This window comes from Metopolophium dirhodum, chromosome 5, assembly GCF_019925205.1.
Source record: "Metopolophium dirhodum isolate CAU chromosome 5, ASM1992520v1, whole genome shotgun sequence".
Lineage (NCBI taxonomy): Eukaryota > Metazoa > Arthropoda > Insecta > Hemiptera > Aphididae > Metopolophium > Metopolophium dirhodum.
The window spans coordinates 5,656,288-5,670,181 of NC_083564.1; the positions used below are offsets into that span (position 1 = coordinate 5,656,288).

The 13,894-nt window shown below is 34.2% G+C and overlaps 1 protein-coding gene across 7 annotated transcripts in view; it reads left to right on the top strand.

The window, feature by feature from the left end:
* The window catches only part of LOC132944332 (potassium voltage-gated channel protein Shaker), a 205,207-nt gene that overhangs the window by 83,314 nt on the left and 107,999 nt on the right, over positions 1 to 13,894 (top strand). The window contains exon 1 of one of the 7 annotated variants that reach the window (XM_061013619.1): positions 615 to 1,303. The exons of 5 other annotated variants lie outside the window; for them this stretch is intronic. In XM_061013619.1, the coding sequence (XP_060869602.1) occupies positions 1,197 to 1,303 (107 nt within the window). In that variant the 5' untranslated portion in view covers positions 615 to 1,196. Of the gene's footprint in view, positions 1 to 614; positions 1,304 to 13,894 lie in introns of those variants that run through there. One more of the 7 variants, XM_061013618.1, reaches the window with a different exon arrangement.

Here is a 13,894-nt window from a genome sequence, read left to right on the forward strand (position 1 = left end):
TCTCGCCAAGCCCATAAATTTAAAACTCACCAAGCATACAAAGTCACTCATACGTTACTATTCGTCTGTCATTTTTATTATGCAACGTAATATATCGAAATATTTAAACAGTACACTTATTTTCTTCGTCTTTTCACCCGAACACACACAAACTAAGCATTTGCAAAAACATGCGCGTTATATTCTTTCTCACTGTCTCTTACAGTATCTCTCTCTGTCTCTGTTTCTTTCTCTTTCTCTTTCTCTAAATTTGTATATAAATATATAATAACGATTGGTGGCTGCTAATTGAAACGTATGCTTACAAACACTGCAGTACACATTACACACACAATATATATGTATATATATGGGTAATATTTGCAACGAACAGTCGTCGTGCAGTGATTTGTCGTCGGCGGTGGAGGCACCAAGTTTGACATGGTGTATATATATAATACGCGACGATCGCGCGGCGGGGGAGGCAGGCGGACTTTGGAGAGAGAGGGATGGTTTTCAAGCGTGCTGGAGCTCGTGTGTGCGCGCGCGTTCGGTGGAAGGGTGTAGGAGTAGGGTGGGTTTTAAGGGAGTTGGTCGCGCGGTGGCGTTAGTGGTCGGAGGGGGAGCGAGAGAGTCCGCAACGGTGAGGGGAGGGGCGAGACTGACACCGCGACAGCTGCGCGCGCGAACACGTCTCAGCGGCGGTGGCATTGTCCGTTTTGGCGGGATTCAATGAGCTTGTTGCTTGCCGTCCGCGCGACCGTCGTCGTCGTCGTCGTCCGTCCGGTAGTCGCGATCGCATAAAACATATTATTGTTATTATCATCACGTCATATTCATATTTTCTTAACCCACATAATAATATATTTGACGGCGATGGCCAGTGGTAACCTCGGTCGTCACCGCGGTATAACTCCGGTCGTAGTCACGGCGGTCTCGCGTAGTTGTCGTTGTCGTCTCCGCCGTCGTCATATCGTCGTTGCCGACGCCGTCGTATAGAACACATCGTCGTGCAGGTCGTCGTATCGCACGTGACGTCATCTCGATCGCAATCATTGCCACCAGTAGTTTGGCGAACGACGCGAGTGCCGGACGATTGACGGCGGCGAGGTGTAATAAATGTTGTAGCATCAAGCGGCGGAAAAAGCGGAAAAAAATAAATAACCGACGACCGGCAATAGTGGCGGCGGTGCGGGCGCCGCCAGACGCAGTGCCGCATGGCTGCGGTGGCTGGACTTTACGGGTTCGGCGACGATTCCAGGACTGTAGCCGCCCGGTTCGTGGAGAGACAGCGGTTGGCCAACAGGGATTCGCCCACAGACACGTACGTCCATCACCATCGTGTCGCCGTCCTGTCACCCCCCCCCCCCCCCTCCCCCACGCACGCACACCATATCATTATGAAGACTATTATGATAGTGATGGTGGTGATGATGATGATGATGATGATGATGATGATGATGATGATGATGATAATAATAATCTTTGACAATATTTCTGTATTAGGCTGAAAAATATAATATCGATATCGATGAAAAAATAAAATACTAACGTACTACTATTTAGTGAGGAGATCTCCCGATGGAGGAGGTACTTCGCCTTGAAATTATTAGCTATAGTAAAAAAAAAAAAAATGTATACTTGATACAGCTATAGTGATGTAAGTTTTTCATCTTTGGGTCACGACCCCAGTGTATTTTGATCTTTCTTTTAGGATTTCCTGGGATAACTTCGAACGATAGTGATGATGGGAGATTAGTGAAGCACTTCTAAAGGAGCTTTGCTGGTGGTTCAGCAACTGCGGGTATTTTTAAAAGTATAGTAATATCAGCTATAGTAACTAAACTCGCTAATATTATATTATTTAATAATAAATAAATTGTGCTATAACGACGGGGATCGAGGTGGCTGTCGCAAAACGCGATATTATTATTATTATCATCATCATCATTATCGTTATTATTGCATGCACGCGTTGGTATATGCGGTCGCGTGGTTTGCGCACGATTATTATACCGAATATTATTATGCAAATGCGCTTTCGGCCCGCGATGACCGCAGGTCGGCGTGCCAGAAGACGATTCTCGTGTGTCCGTCCCGGGCACCGAAAAATCATATTTTAAAATATATTGTAATTATATTATGTACACACTACACACACACACAAGTCGTGTTTGTTTTTCACGCGACCATCGATTTTTCGTGGTTTTTTTTTTTTTCGTTCGTTTTGTGTATAGTACACGCGTAGTATATTACCGGCGCCGCCACCGTCTGTATAGTCTATATACAATTCGCGGCCGAGTGCCACTCTATACTGGTAACAATATAACGAAGTCCGCGCCGTCCTTATTCGCGATTTGTTTTTTCACCGTAATGTACCACACGCTGCTCGGGTCTTACTCTTTATCGCCCTAACACTCTCTCAAACAATTCTATAGGTCAGGATTTAGGAACACGGAGGTCCCGGGTCCATCCTATTCGTGGTGGCCATTGTTGTTCAACCACTTGTACCTATATATCTGCTAATATTGATACAATGTAGTAATATATTATAATTCACCGAAAAACCATATTATGCTTTAACTATACAAATATAAAGAATAATACCATTAAAACGATTGATTGTATATATTACAATACATGATAATAATATTATAATATAATATATTATATTATAATTTGTATATAATATTGTGAATAATATTTAGACTATTGTAAAGTTTTAAACTTTCAAAATTTAATTTGGTAAAACCGTACTTTCTCTATACCGAATTTCCGACCATATTCAGGCAGTAGGGTTTGTCAATAATTATACTCAACAGTAAGTCCTTCCTTACTGTCGATTACAAACTTATATTTTTATACTCGCTTCTATGCGTTAAGTTTACTATACATTAATAATTTTTGACAATATTGATGATTGGAAATTTGTAATTCAATAATTATATGATTTGAAATTTAATATTTGTACTTTAAATTATATTGTATATTAGAATATAAAAAATTCCCATTATGTGGTGTCCGGGGGCACTCTGGGCCTTCTCAAAAATCCGGCCCTGGCTACGGGTAACTATAACAAAGTCTACGGTTTTTAATCGTGGTTCATATTTTCACCATAATTTACCACACTACTCCGGTCTTTCACTTTCTCACCCACATTCACTCTCACGCACAATTCTATAGGTCAGGGATGTCGAGCGCGCCACGAGTCTCGCGTTTACCACCCTCGCATACATATATAGACCAACCCGACTGCTCAAGTTTTTAATCCCGCAACGTCGTTTATTTTATATAATATAATATATATATAATAATATGTATGCCGGTTTCCTACCATAGGCGTTAATATGTTATGGTTGGCGTACTCAGTTCCCTGGCGGAAAATACTGTACCTCAGAATACATTAAATATTGGTCTTGTGAAATTGGTCGCATGGGATTGGTCATCAAATAAAAATTTTTAAAAAAAACGAACTAATAAAATATATCTATATAGGTTATTCGTATTAATGTATTAAAATTAGCAACAATTATTTATAAAGTTTAGATAAAATAACAAATAATAATACTATCATTTGACGTCATTTTTTTTTTAAACAGATAGATTACTTATAAACTATAAGCTATCACTGAAAAATATATTCATCGATAAATTGATGTTCGTGTATTAAACTATATCGTAACATTATAGTTGTTATATATTTGTACCCACATTGTTTTTAAAACTAGTTATCGCGACAAAAAGGTCTGCGACCTATCTAAACTTATTTTAATTGTAGACGACTAATTTGTACCACGACAAATAAATTTACGTTAACTCTAACCCACCTTCCCATGATCTAACGGTACATTAAATTTGTTTCAACTATGTCTCACTACGAGTGCACCGTGCACTATGTGTGAACGATAATTTTTCACCACTCAATTACCAATATTAGGTCAAGAATATTGTACGTGAGATTTAGTGTAGGTTTAAGGATATTGATGACGTGCACTTATTTATCATTATAGTCTTAATAATGGTAAATGGCAATGTCTGACAGCATCAATTTAATATTGTAAATAGTAATTATAACTAATTATATACACTACAATAATATATTTTTTTTGGGAAACTACAAAAAAAGTTATATTTCTAATATAAAGAAAAATGGCACAAATAAATTATTTTTCTATCCGTTTTATAATGTACACAAAAGACTCTAACATTTCAGGTTGCCGTGGTAATTATTTGACGAATATATATTTTTTATAAAAATGTTTGTATAATAGAGAGATAATAAAATGATTGTATTTTTATAAACGATGATTTACAGATTTCATTACGTGCGTAGGTAAATCGATTTCGTCGGCCTGTAAAATCACGATCGATTCCTTCCATCGTTTTGCGAACGATTTACATTTCTCTCTCTCTCTCTCACACAGCGCTGAACAGCGCATAATATAATTAAAATATACATATTGACCGTTCGCCATCGTCGTCTCTCGTATAATGTATTTTATATATATATATTTTTAGTCGTTTTTATTATCCCAGTATCCGATTAACTGCATAATATAATAATATAGCCGCGTGCCTTAAGTGAAAAACCGAGTCGAAAGTGGCGAGTGCGCGGGGTTGGGGTAGGGGAGATCGTAAAACCGTCGTCGCGACGCGTGTAGTGGATCCTCCGCCGCCGAGGGGGAAGACGGCGCGGCGGCGGCGGGGAGTGGCGCGCGCGCGTAAAAGTTTATAATACGTCTCGCGACGTACGTTCGGAAATCCGCCGGCGTGTATATACATGTATACAATGAGTACAATAATGCAACGTGCACAGGCGCGTGTGTGAGTGCTGTCGTCGCAGTTGACGTGGGCGTACGACATCATAAATAGGCTATTTATAACCTCCGAACAAATTGATATACCGAGCGCGGTTGATACCGGGCCAATCGTTTACCGCGGGGAGGTTGCATACCCCCGGGGACGTGAGTTCCACGGCGCTCCGGCAGTCTGCACCCGCGCTGACTCTCAGTCCTTTTATTGTACTACCGGATGTTGCACTACCCAACTCACTTTCCACCCAACCAACCGCCCACCCGCCCGCGACGTCCGCCGCCGCCGAGTCTTCTTTCCATATATCCTGACGTTGCGCACCGGCCAAATCCGTGTCAATATATATATATATATATTGTATAATATGTATATATATAACACAGCATACTTATATACGTATAAACATAAATATAAATATAGCAAACGCATCGTCGCCGACGACGACCACGACGGCGACCACGACGATGACGAAAATAGATTATGGGCTGGAAATGGTCAATAATATAATATAGGTACACACATTATATTATGTATATAATAGCGACATTGTGGTGAGGCATTTCCCCTTTTTTCCCCTCTTCGCTTTCGTCCACCTCCTCCGTGAGCTTTCGTATTATTTTCTCTTTCCTTAATTACTATAATAATAGTATATTATGATACCTTTTTTGGCGGCGACCGTCGCACACACGCTCGCGCATTCTACACACATAATAAAGGTACACCTGTGTACGCAGTCCGCGGGGTATCGAATTTACCGTTATTAACGATTAAAGGTCCGCTTCTAAAAGGTTAACCTACCGTGTAAATCAGTCTTCAGACGGAGACGGAAGGTGAAAAGATGATACGACGATACTTAATCAACCGCGCACGATATACTTACTACTATACATAGTAGGTACATTCAACGTGGTGTATGGATAAATTATACTGTATACAGGAAATCATTTTTTTTTTTTCAAACAAAAGATAGGTACCTATATGCTATGGATAATAATAATATATTGTATAATAGCTGTATTCTAAGTCTCTGAAAGCGTTTTGGGTCCATTAATTTTCTCGGGCTTATTGATTTTAAAACGCATAAAACAAAAATTATCTTAAATTACCAGGTGGTTTGAGCTTGCACGATACTATTATAATAATATATCTTATATCCACCCGTATGTACAATAACCTGTACAGCCGTACCTACCTTTTAAAATCGTCATTCTTTTATTTCAAAACAATTATTCTTATTTCTTAGTGAACTTGTTAAAGCTTTCAATATGAGTTATTCAACACGTCATGAGGAAAAATAGTTAAATTAAGGTTTATCAAATGCTAGAATTAGCCGGTATATTCAATGAATGAACCTCGGAGTTATTAAAAAACACTTATTACTCATTAGTTATTAGTAACTATCTTAGTTCAGTATATTTTTGTTTGTACAGGTAACAGATTTGAAATTATTTAACGAACATAAAAGTATTTTCAAACATAACTACAAGACGTATTAAATAATGTAGTTATATTATTATATATTTATAGATTGTTATTAATATAATATATTTGTTTGAAATAGGTATATAATATATATGAAGGTGATAATCAAGAAGTTGATGCATTTTTAAATCGGCAACTTCGTATTATCATTTCATAAAAATAATTTTTCTCACTGAGCTATTTAGGAAATTGAGTCACATTAGAAAACATGTAACACTTTATTTGGACACAAAATATAACCATTTTTTCACATAAATAAATGTATTCGATAGACAGCGTAGGCAGGCGAATAACTTGATGATTGAATAACTGGGCCAGTAAAAATCAAATATTGATTATTGACCAGTGGTTACAGTTACTCTATATGACCATTTAAATTTTAAATGAGCAGAGTTCAGTAATATAATGTACCTATTTATAACTACTGATTAACTAGATATTGATTCAAACAAATTGTATTTCAATATACACGAAAATCCTTAGATATAATATATCCCTGAAATATATACCTAGGTATGTTGTCATTTAAAATAAGTAGGTAAGAAATTTAAAAAATGATAAAAATGAAAAATACTGCGACTTCAAATTACGTAAAAAAAAAAACATACATTTACTAAAATGTGTCTGTAGTAAGAAGTAGTGATAAAAGAATCACATTGTACTATAATATCGTGTAAGAAGTACCTATACATGCCTATACGCGTCCCAACATCATATGGATTTCTCGCTCGCTCGCATCTCGCTCGTGTACCTACCTGCATGTATAACGCATGTATGTAATCTGACGGAAATTCATTTTTCACGAAGTTCGAATTCAACAACATTCAATCACACTTGCACTCGTCGTATTTTATTTCAGCGTGTACATGGCATGATATTCGAATAATATATTTTTTTTATTCACAAAACAACGCTGATGAGCGATGACAGTATTCCTCTCATAATATTAGGTTGAACTCATAATATAATATTATTGTACGTTTGACTTTGAATACATATACCGATGTAGCAGCGTTTACAAGACGTATAAGCATCTGTACGCTATAATATTGTATCTGACCTAACTGATTTGTGATCGAAACGTATGATTTGATGAACGACAGTGTGTTGCTGTTCGTACTCAATGTTTATTTTTTTTTTTTACACGGCAGCCATGGCCATTATTGAAGAGTATTTCAAAACAGTGTTCGATTGAAAATCAAGAAGTGCATTCCTTTGAATTTTATATTCTGTGGTATAGATTAGACATTTTTAGGTATTAATTGAATGATTTTATTGTAGCTGCAGTAGCATCCGGTCTTGAAGGGGTGGGTGGAGGAAATAGTTTCTTCCCGTTATTGTTGGAATTCCCGTCAGTCAATTATAGCACGGACGGCATCGCTCTCTGGGCAGCCAACTGTCTAGACGGCGAGATCATCATCCCCTAACCAGGCATGGCAGAAACCTACAGGTGTCCAAATAGAAATTCTATAGCGCCATACGAAAAAAAAAAATCTAGTACAATATTAATAGAACATTAGTATGTTTTACCGTGAGTATTGAATTGTACACCACAGCTGGTGATGCATATGGAGAGATCTTCTCTCGACAAAAAGTATTGGTGAGAGTTATGTAACCTATTCTGAGTGAGTGGGTTATTGTTTCTCGTCTTCTGCGTAGAGGTCGTTATAAGTATATTGAATATTGATTCCAGAGGACGATTGACGTTTTGATTTGGTTGGTTTAGTAGACAGTTTTAACCACTAATTGTATTATAATAGGTACCAAGAGTTGCGAGTTTAGTTTTTATAGCTTTTTTAACGTCAAGGCAAAATGAACTAGGTGGCATATGAGTAGATGTGGACGAGGCGAAGTGGGCGAGTGTATAGCAGATCGGTAGGCTCTATTGCATTGTCAGCGACATTACTGCGCGTGTCCTGAAAATTGAAATCCATAATATAAAACATAATATTATGTGTTTACCATTTTATTTGGCCGTGTGTAACAGTTGTTATGGATATATTTCTTGAAATATTAGTTGGTTGGTGGGTGTTTTGAATACCACGGTCACTAAATATTCTGACTAGCAGATTGTCTTCCATCGATTAAATCGTATGTTTGACTTCCGGCGGTATAATAATATATTGAGCATTTGTTTGGACGTCAGTTTCTCCGCAAACGATTGCTGTTCCGACCCTTTAGGGTATAAATTGTAATCAATATTACACTACCTAGGTATATATGTATGTTAGTATGTTATGTTATTATAACACTGTGCGTAAATATCACTGCGGTGGCGTCATATAATAATATTATTATGTTAATATATAGTCGTTATTTCACTACACGAAAAATGCAAGTTTCTCGTATAGGTACAATTTGTTGTTCCGGTCCGTTTTTTTTTTTTCATTTTCACGACTATAGTCGGGTCAAAGCAATTTGGGCTGGTGCCAATTATAGCCGTCTTGAGGTCTACGATTGTGTGACCAACGCAAGGTTGATTTCGCATCATTTTCGCACAAACACACACACACACGCATACAACAAACAAACCGATCGCATTCAACATTTTTTTCATTTGTAAATTTTTTTTCATTTGTTTTTATTGCACATTTCATTGCGTATTTGCTCTGTACAAACTGACTTCGGTATTCCATTAAATTTGCAGACTGCCGCACGCAATGGATATATACTATAACATGATTGAAAATCAAAGGCCAAAGTTTTCGGTATAATGCTGTCAAAGAACTCTTATTTTTAAAATTTTTTTTTTTTTTGGTATTCCGATTTATACGAGCCGCGGTGTATACATATATAATATATAATATTTATACGTTGTTAACCTAATAATAAACCGCCACAACATCGTCGTAAAAGTATATTTTTTATTTTATCTAATTTATCGCTGTTTCCTTTCGCTGTAGTACGTCATAATATATAATATTATAACTATACAATGTACATATGGCACGAACAATATACTTCATATACATATGAGTATATATAGCATATATAGTATATACTATATATATATGAGTCGATATTATGCTTATACGGCATATATATATAGGTATGTATCGTACGTTATTTAAATCGATATGTGAAATAATAGAGAGTCGCGTATCTATATAATCTGTGTGTGCATACACACGTAGGATTATGTTTCCGAATAATGGTCTGACCAATCTTCTGACATTGTTGTCTGCAGATTTGCAGGGACACGACTCAAATGATGTGTTCCCGATTGCCCGAGTTTATTGATACACATTTCTATAGCAATAATATACCAGCGCTGTAATACTCGTTGGGACGTAAAATATGTAACCATCCGGTCCATCGATATGGCCATCAGTGTTGTACTGGCGTTTATATTATACATGTGAACACGTTAAACACATATATATATATATATTATAGTATACGAGTATAATTAATCAACACTACTATAGATAATAATTATAATTATATAGGTGCTGATTACACTTCACCGGATTTCGGCCGCGTACACCTCTGTAGTGGTTGTTTTAAACATTTAGTTTAGGGCGCATTTCCGCCATATAATATATATATATTAATTTAGTTTATTTCGCCCAATAATAAATTTCCCGTGATAATTTGCATATTACATCGAATTTAACTAACCACCCTACATATACGTAGGCCATATACGTCCTGTGTACGAAAAACACACTAATACATTTAAATTAGGTTGGAATATTACTTCTAAATCACTACCTACTATTTTGTTTTTCAACCGTACAACTTTTTTTATCTCTTATTTCAAACGATATTACATGCGGATCATTAACTGTTTCTAAATCATAATGGGTATATTATATGCTAATCTCAGAGCGTACTGTCGTCGACGTTTTGATTTTAATTCATAAAAATTAAATATTTTTTGATATTTGTCTTTATGTGACACGCGTACACACGTTTTTGAAAACGATAAAGTTATGATTTACCATTTAAAATATAAATCTCAGAATCCTGTTCTTTTCTGTATTATATAATATAGTTGTAATATAGTAACACTGTAGTTCATAATTATAGATCCCACAAGTGATTAATTGACAGTTAATTTATTGTTAGATCTATTTATTATTGTATTCCAAGTAATAAAAGTAAAAGTTCTAGAACTAAATGCATTAGAATATTTGCAGCTAATTCGTCGTAGTATTATGTGCTTGATTTATTTGAAGCTAAAAACCTTGTATCAAGTCGACCCATTGAAGGCGATGTGCAATTTTACTATGTACTTTAAGGTTCAGTTGGGTTAGCCATGCAAGTATAAGTGTGTAATCACGTCTAAGCTTTTTAATTGGATTTACCTACCTACAGTTACTAGAATATTATATGTTTAATAGCATTTAATAACGTGCGGGTGGACACTTGTGACAATCGCAGGCTCATCACTTATCAGTATCAACAATGCTATGCGGTCATACGTAGATAATAATTATTTGTTGGATTGATTGGATCGATCTCTGCTAATGTTGCGCTGCCAAGTTCACAGGGATAATTATTGTATTGTGTCTGAACAAAGTCACTCTAACAATAAATTATTTTTTTTAATATTATTAATTTAGCCGAATTTGGATGTGTCTTGAATCATTTTTCTTTTCTTTCTTCTTTGGCTTATAACGGTCCATTGAGAACCATCGCCGCTTCTAAAATGCTTTTCCATCTCTCTCTACCAATGAATCATTTTCACACGTGTAAATTATACCTATATCATCTTACGAGTTATCTTCAATGATAAAAAACCATTTTCACAACAAACCAGTATAACATGGGTCGTGCACATTAAATTCATTGATTTTTATAACTCGCACATGTGAGGGTATTATAATAGAGTAGCTGCTTGTAGTCCCTCGAGGAACACTACGTAATATTAAACTTTCATTACCAAAATAATTATTTATTCAAACATAATAATTTAAAACATGAAATAATTAAAAAATATATTATAATATGTAAAAATTATAATTTTGTGTATTCACATTTCTTTTAAAGTTAAGTATATATAAACTTTGAAAAATATCACAAAGTTTGATGTCAGTGTAAATTCCCTAACGGTTTGATTTGGTTTTATGAAAGATGAATAATGTACTATGTTAAACATTTAATCATATATATTATATTAATATAAAACAAATGTTGAAATATTGTTATGAACTGTGGTAACTGAAGTATTATTATTATGATATTATTAGCTAATATTTATTCATTAAAAATATTTTCAAGACATTATTTTCATTAATGTACTAGCTCCAAACCATAACAAAAATAAAATTAGTCCATTTTGATATGAATAAAATATAAACTTTAGTAGTTTTAATAAAAAAAATTAATGTTTCATTATATTAATCATAACATTTAAGTTTTTTCGCTGGTACGTATTATATTATAAACCTTATATTTCAAAGACATTCACTAAAAGTTTCGTAGCGTCTTATACCGATCGCGTGTTACTTGTTATAGGTTAATAAGGTTAAAATATTATAATCATGATGTAATTTCTATTATAATATTAAACAAAAAGTAAAGTATATAATACTGTGTCACATTTTCCACCAAACACAATATTTTATCGTATTGCGTACACGTGACACTTTACTGGCCGTAATACACAATACAAGAGTATAACTCAATTATTTGGGCTTTGTTTTATTATTATTTGAATAATTAATATTCACAGCTAATTAATTTTTATGTATAGGTACATAATCCAATATAAATCACGAAAAACCTTTTACATATTTCAAATATTTTGAACACACAACTAAATGACTGGCCAAACAATCTGTTTTATTTTTTGTATTTTAACGAGTCGTTTAAATGCACAATATTGTGAATATTACTATAAGGAGGTATCGGCCACAGTTAGTTATAGAGTGATTTTGTGTTGACCAAATTAATAATTTAACCTTTGATCCTTTTAATATTTTTTTAATATTTTTAACCCTACGATTTGTATATCGTTCTATACTTTTATCAGTGAAATAATAATAATAAAAAATATAATATAATTTTAATGGAATGGAAAAATAATATAACTTTCTGCATGCTCATAAATAATAAATCGACTAAAACGTTCGTCCGTCACGTCCACTTGCAGTACCTAAATTATGAAAAGGCATCGATCGATTAACAATCGATTTCCTATCACGTGTATGTACGACCACCGCGTGGTGCCGTTGAAATATTTAAAAGTCACCAGGACAATAATTTACATATTTTAATAATACTGTTGGCGATAATATTACGCACGCGTAATCGATAGTATATATTATAATATTGTGTTAAAGTAGTATTTTACAGTTGTTTTACGTAATAATAAACCGTATAAAAACTACGATATAGACAGACGCGAAAATCGTAATGATCGACGATTCGATTTTTTACGCGCACGAATAATAATAATATGACCCGTAAGATTTTTTTTTGGAATTAATGGAGAAACGATAATAGAATTTAATAATAGAAAAATGCGACCTGTATAAAAGGATTGTCAAAATGTTCGTTTTAGTCCCTGGTCACGCACACGCACACGCACATCACACACACACACACACACACACATACATATATATATATATATATATATATATATATTATACACACGCCATATTGATTAGGCCGTTATATTAGTGTTGCCTTGTGCAATGTTCAAAAAATGTTTTTCCGTGGATGGATTTAATCTATTATTCATTGCAAAAGCTTAGTAATTTTTCACAACCATATTACACGATGAACGCCACATGCTTGCTTATACTTTCACACAACCGCGTACAGTACAGTCGTCTAGTCGACTCGGGGATCCTCTTAAATTTCCGGAATACGTTAAAGTAAAACGCAATTATGATTTTACACTTTGGGAATAGTATTATATTATTATGTAATGTTATCACATCTTGAAAGACTAAAACGATATTAGGTATTATAATAGTGTGTGTGCGGAGGTGTTTGAGCAATTTATATAACATTATTCTTACCTATATATGGGCTATGAGTATAAAATATATACACAAAGTGATTCACCGAGCATGCTTATCTCCCTTGTCTTCAACAATGCAGCAATTGAAAGTCTGATTTTTAAAATTTTTAAAAATACTTAAACAACATTTTTAAATTCTTAATTATTTTTTGTATTATTTAAGGATATATGATATTATAGTGTCCTGCAGAGATAGAAACTTCTGTTTTTCAAAAGAAAATTACACTTTTATAGAATAATATGACTAAAACGGGTTTAAATATTATTTGTGGGTTATGGTGATTTTAAAATTGTAGTAATTAATAATAAGCCATAAGTACATATTATAGGTATAGCATATTATATTTAGTATATTTATAAAAACATTTTATAGGTATATTAACTTTAGTATAATCATTTTAATAACTGATTTTCGCGTTGGTATTTAATTAGACACATTGAGATTTTTAAAATAATTATTTACTTAATAATTAATAGTAAAAAGGGATGTTATTATTCGTTTTAAAACAGAAGTTTGTAGACACATAAGTAGTTCATAAAATCTCAATCATATGAAAATGTGATCTACTAGAAATCAGAATTTGAATAAATAAATTTATTATTAATCACTCTGTATATAAAAATATATTCATTTTTTTTTTT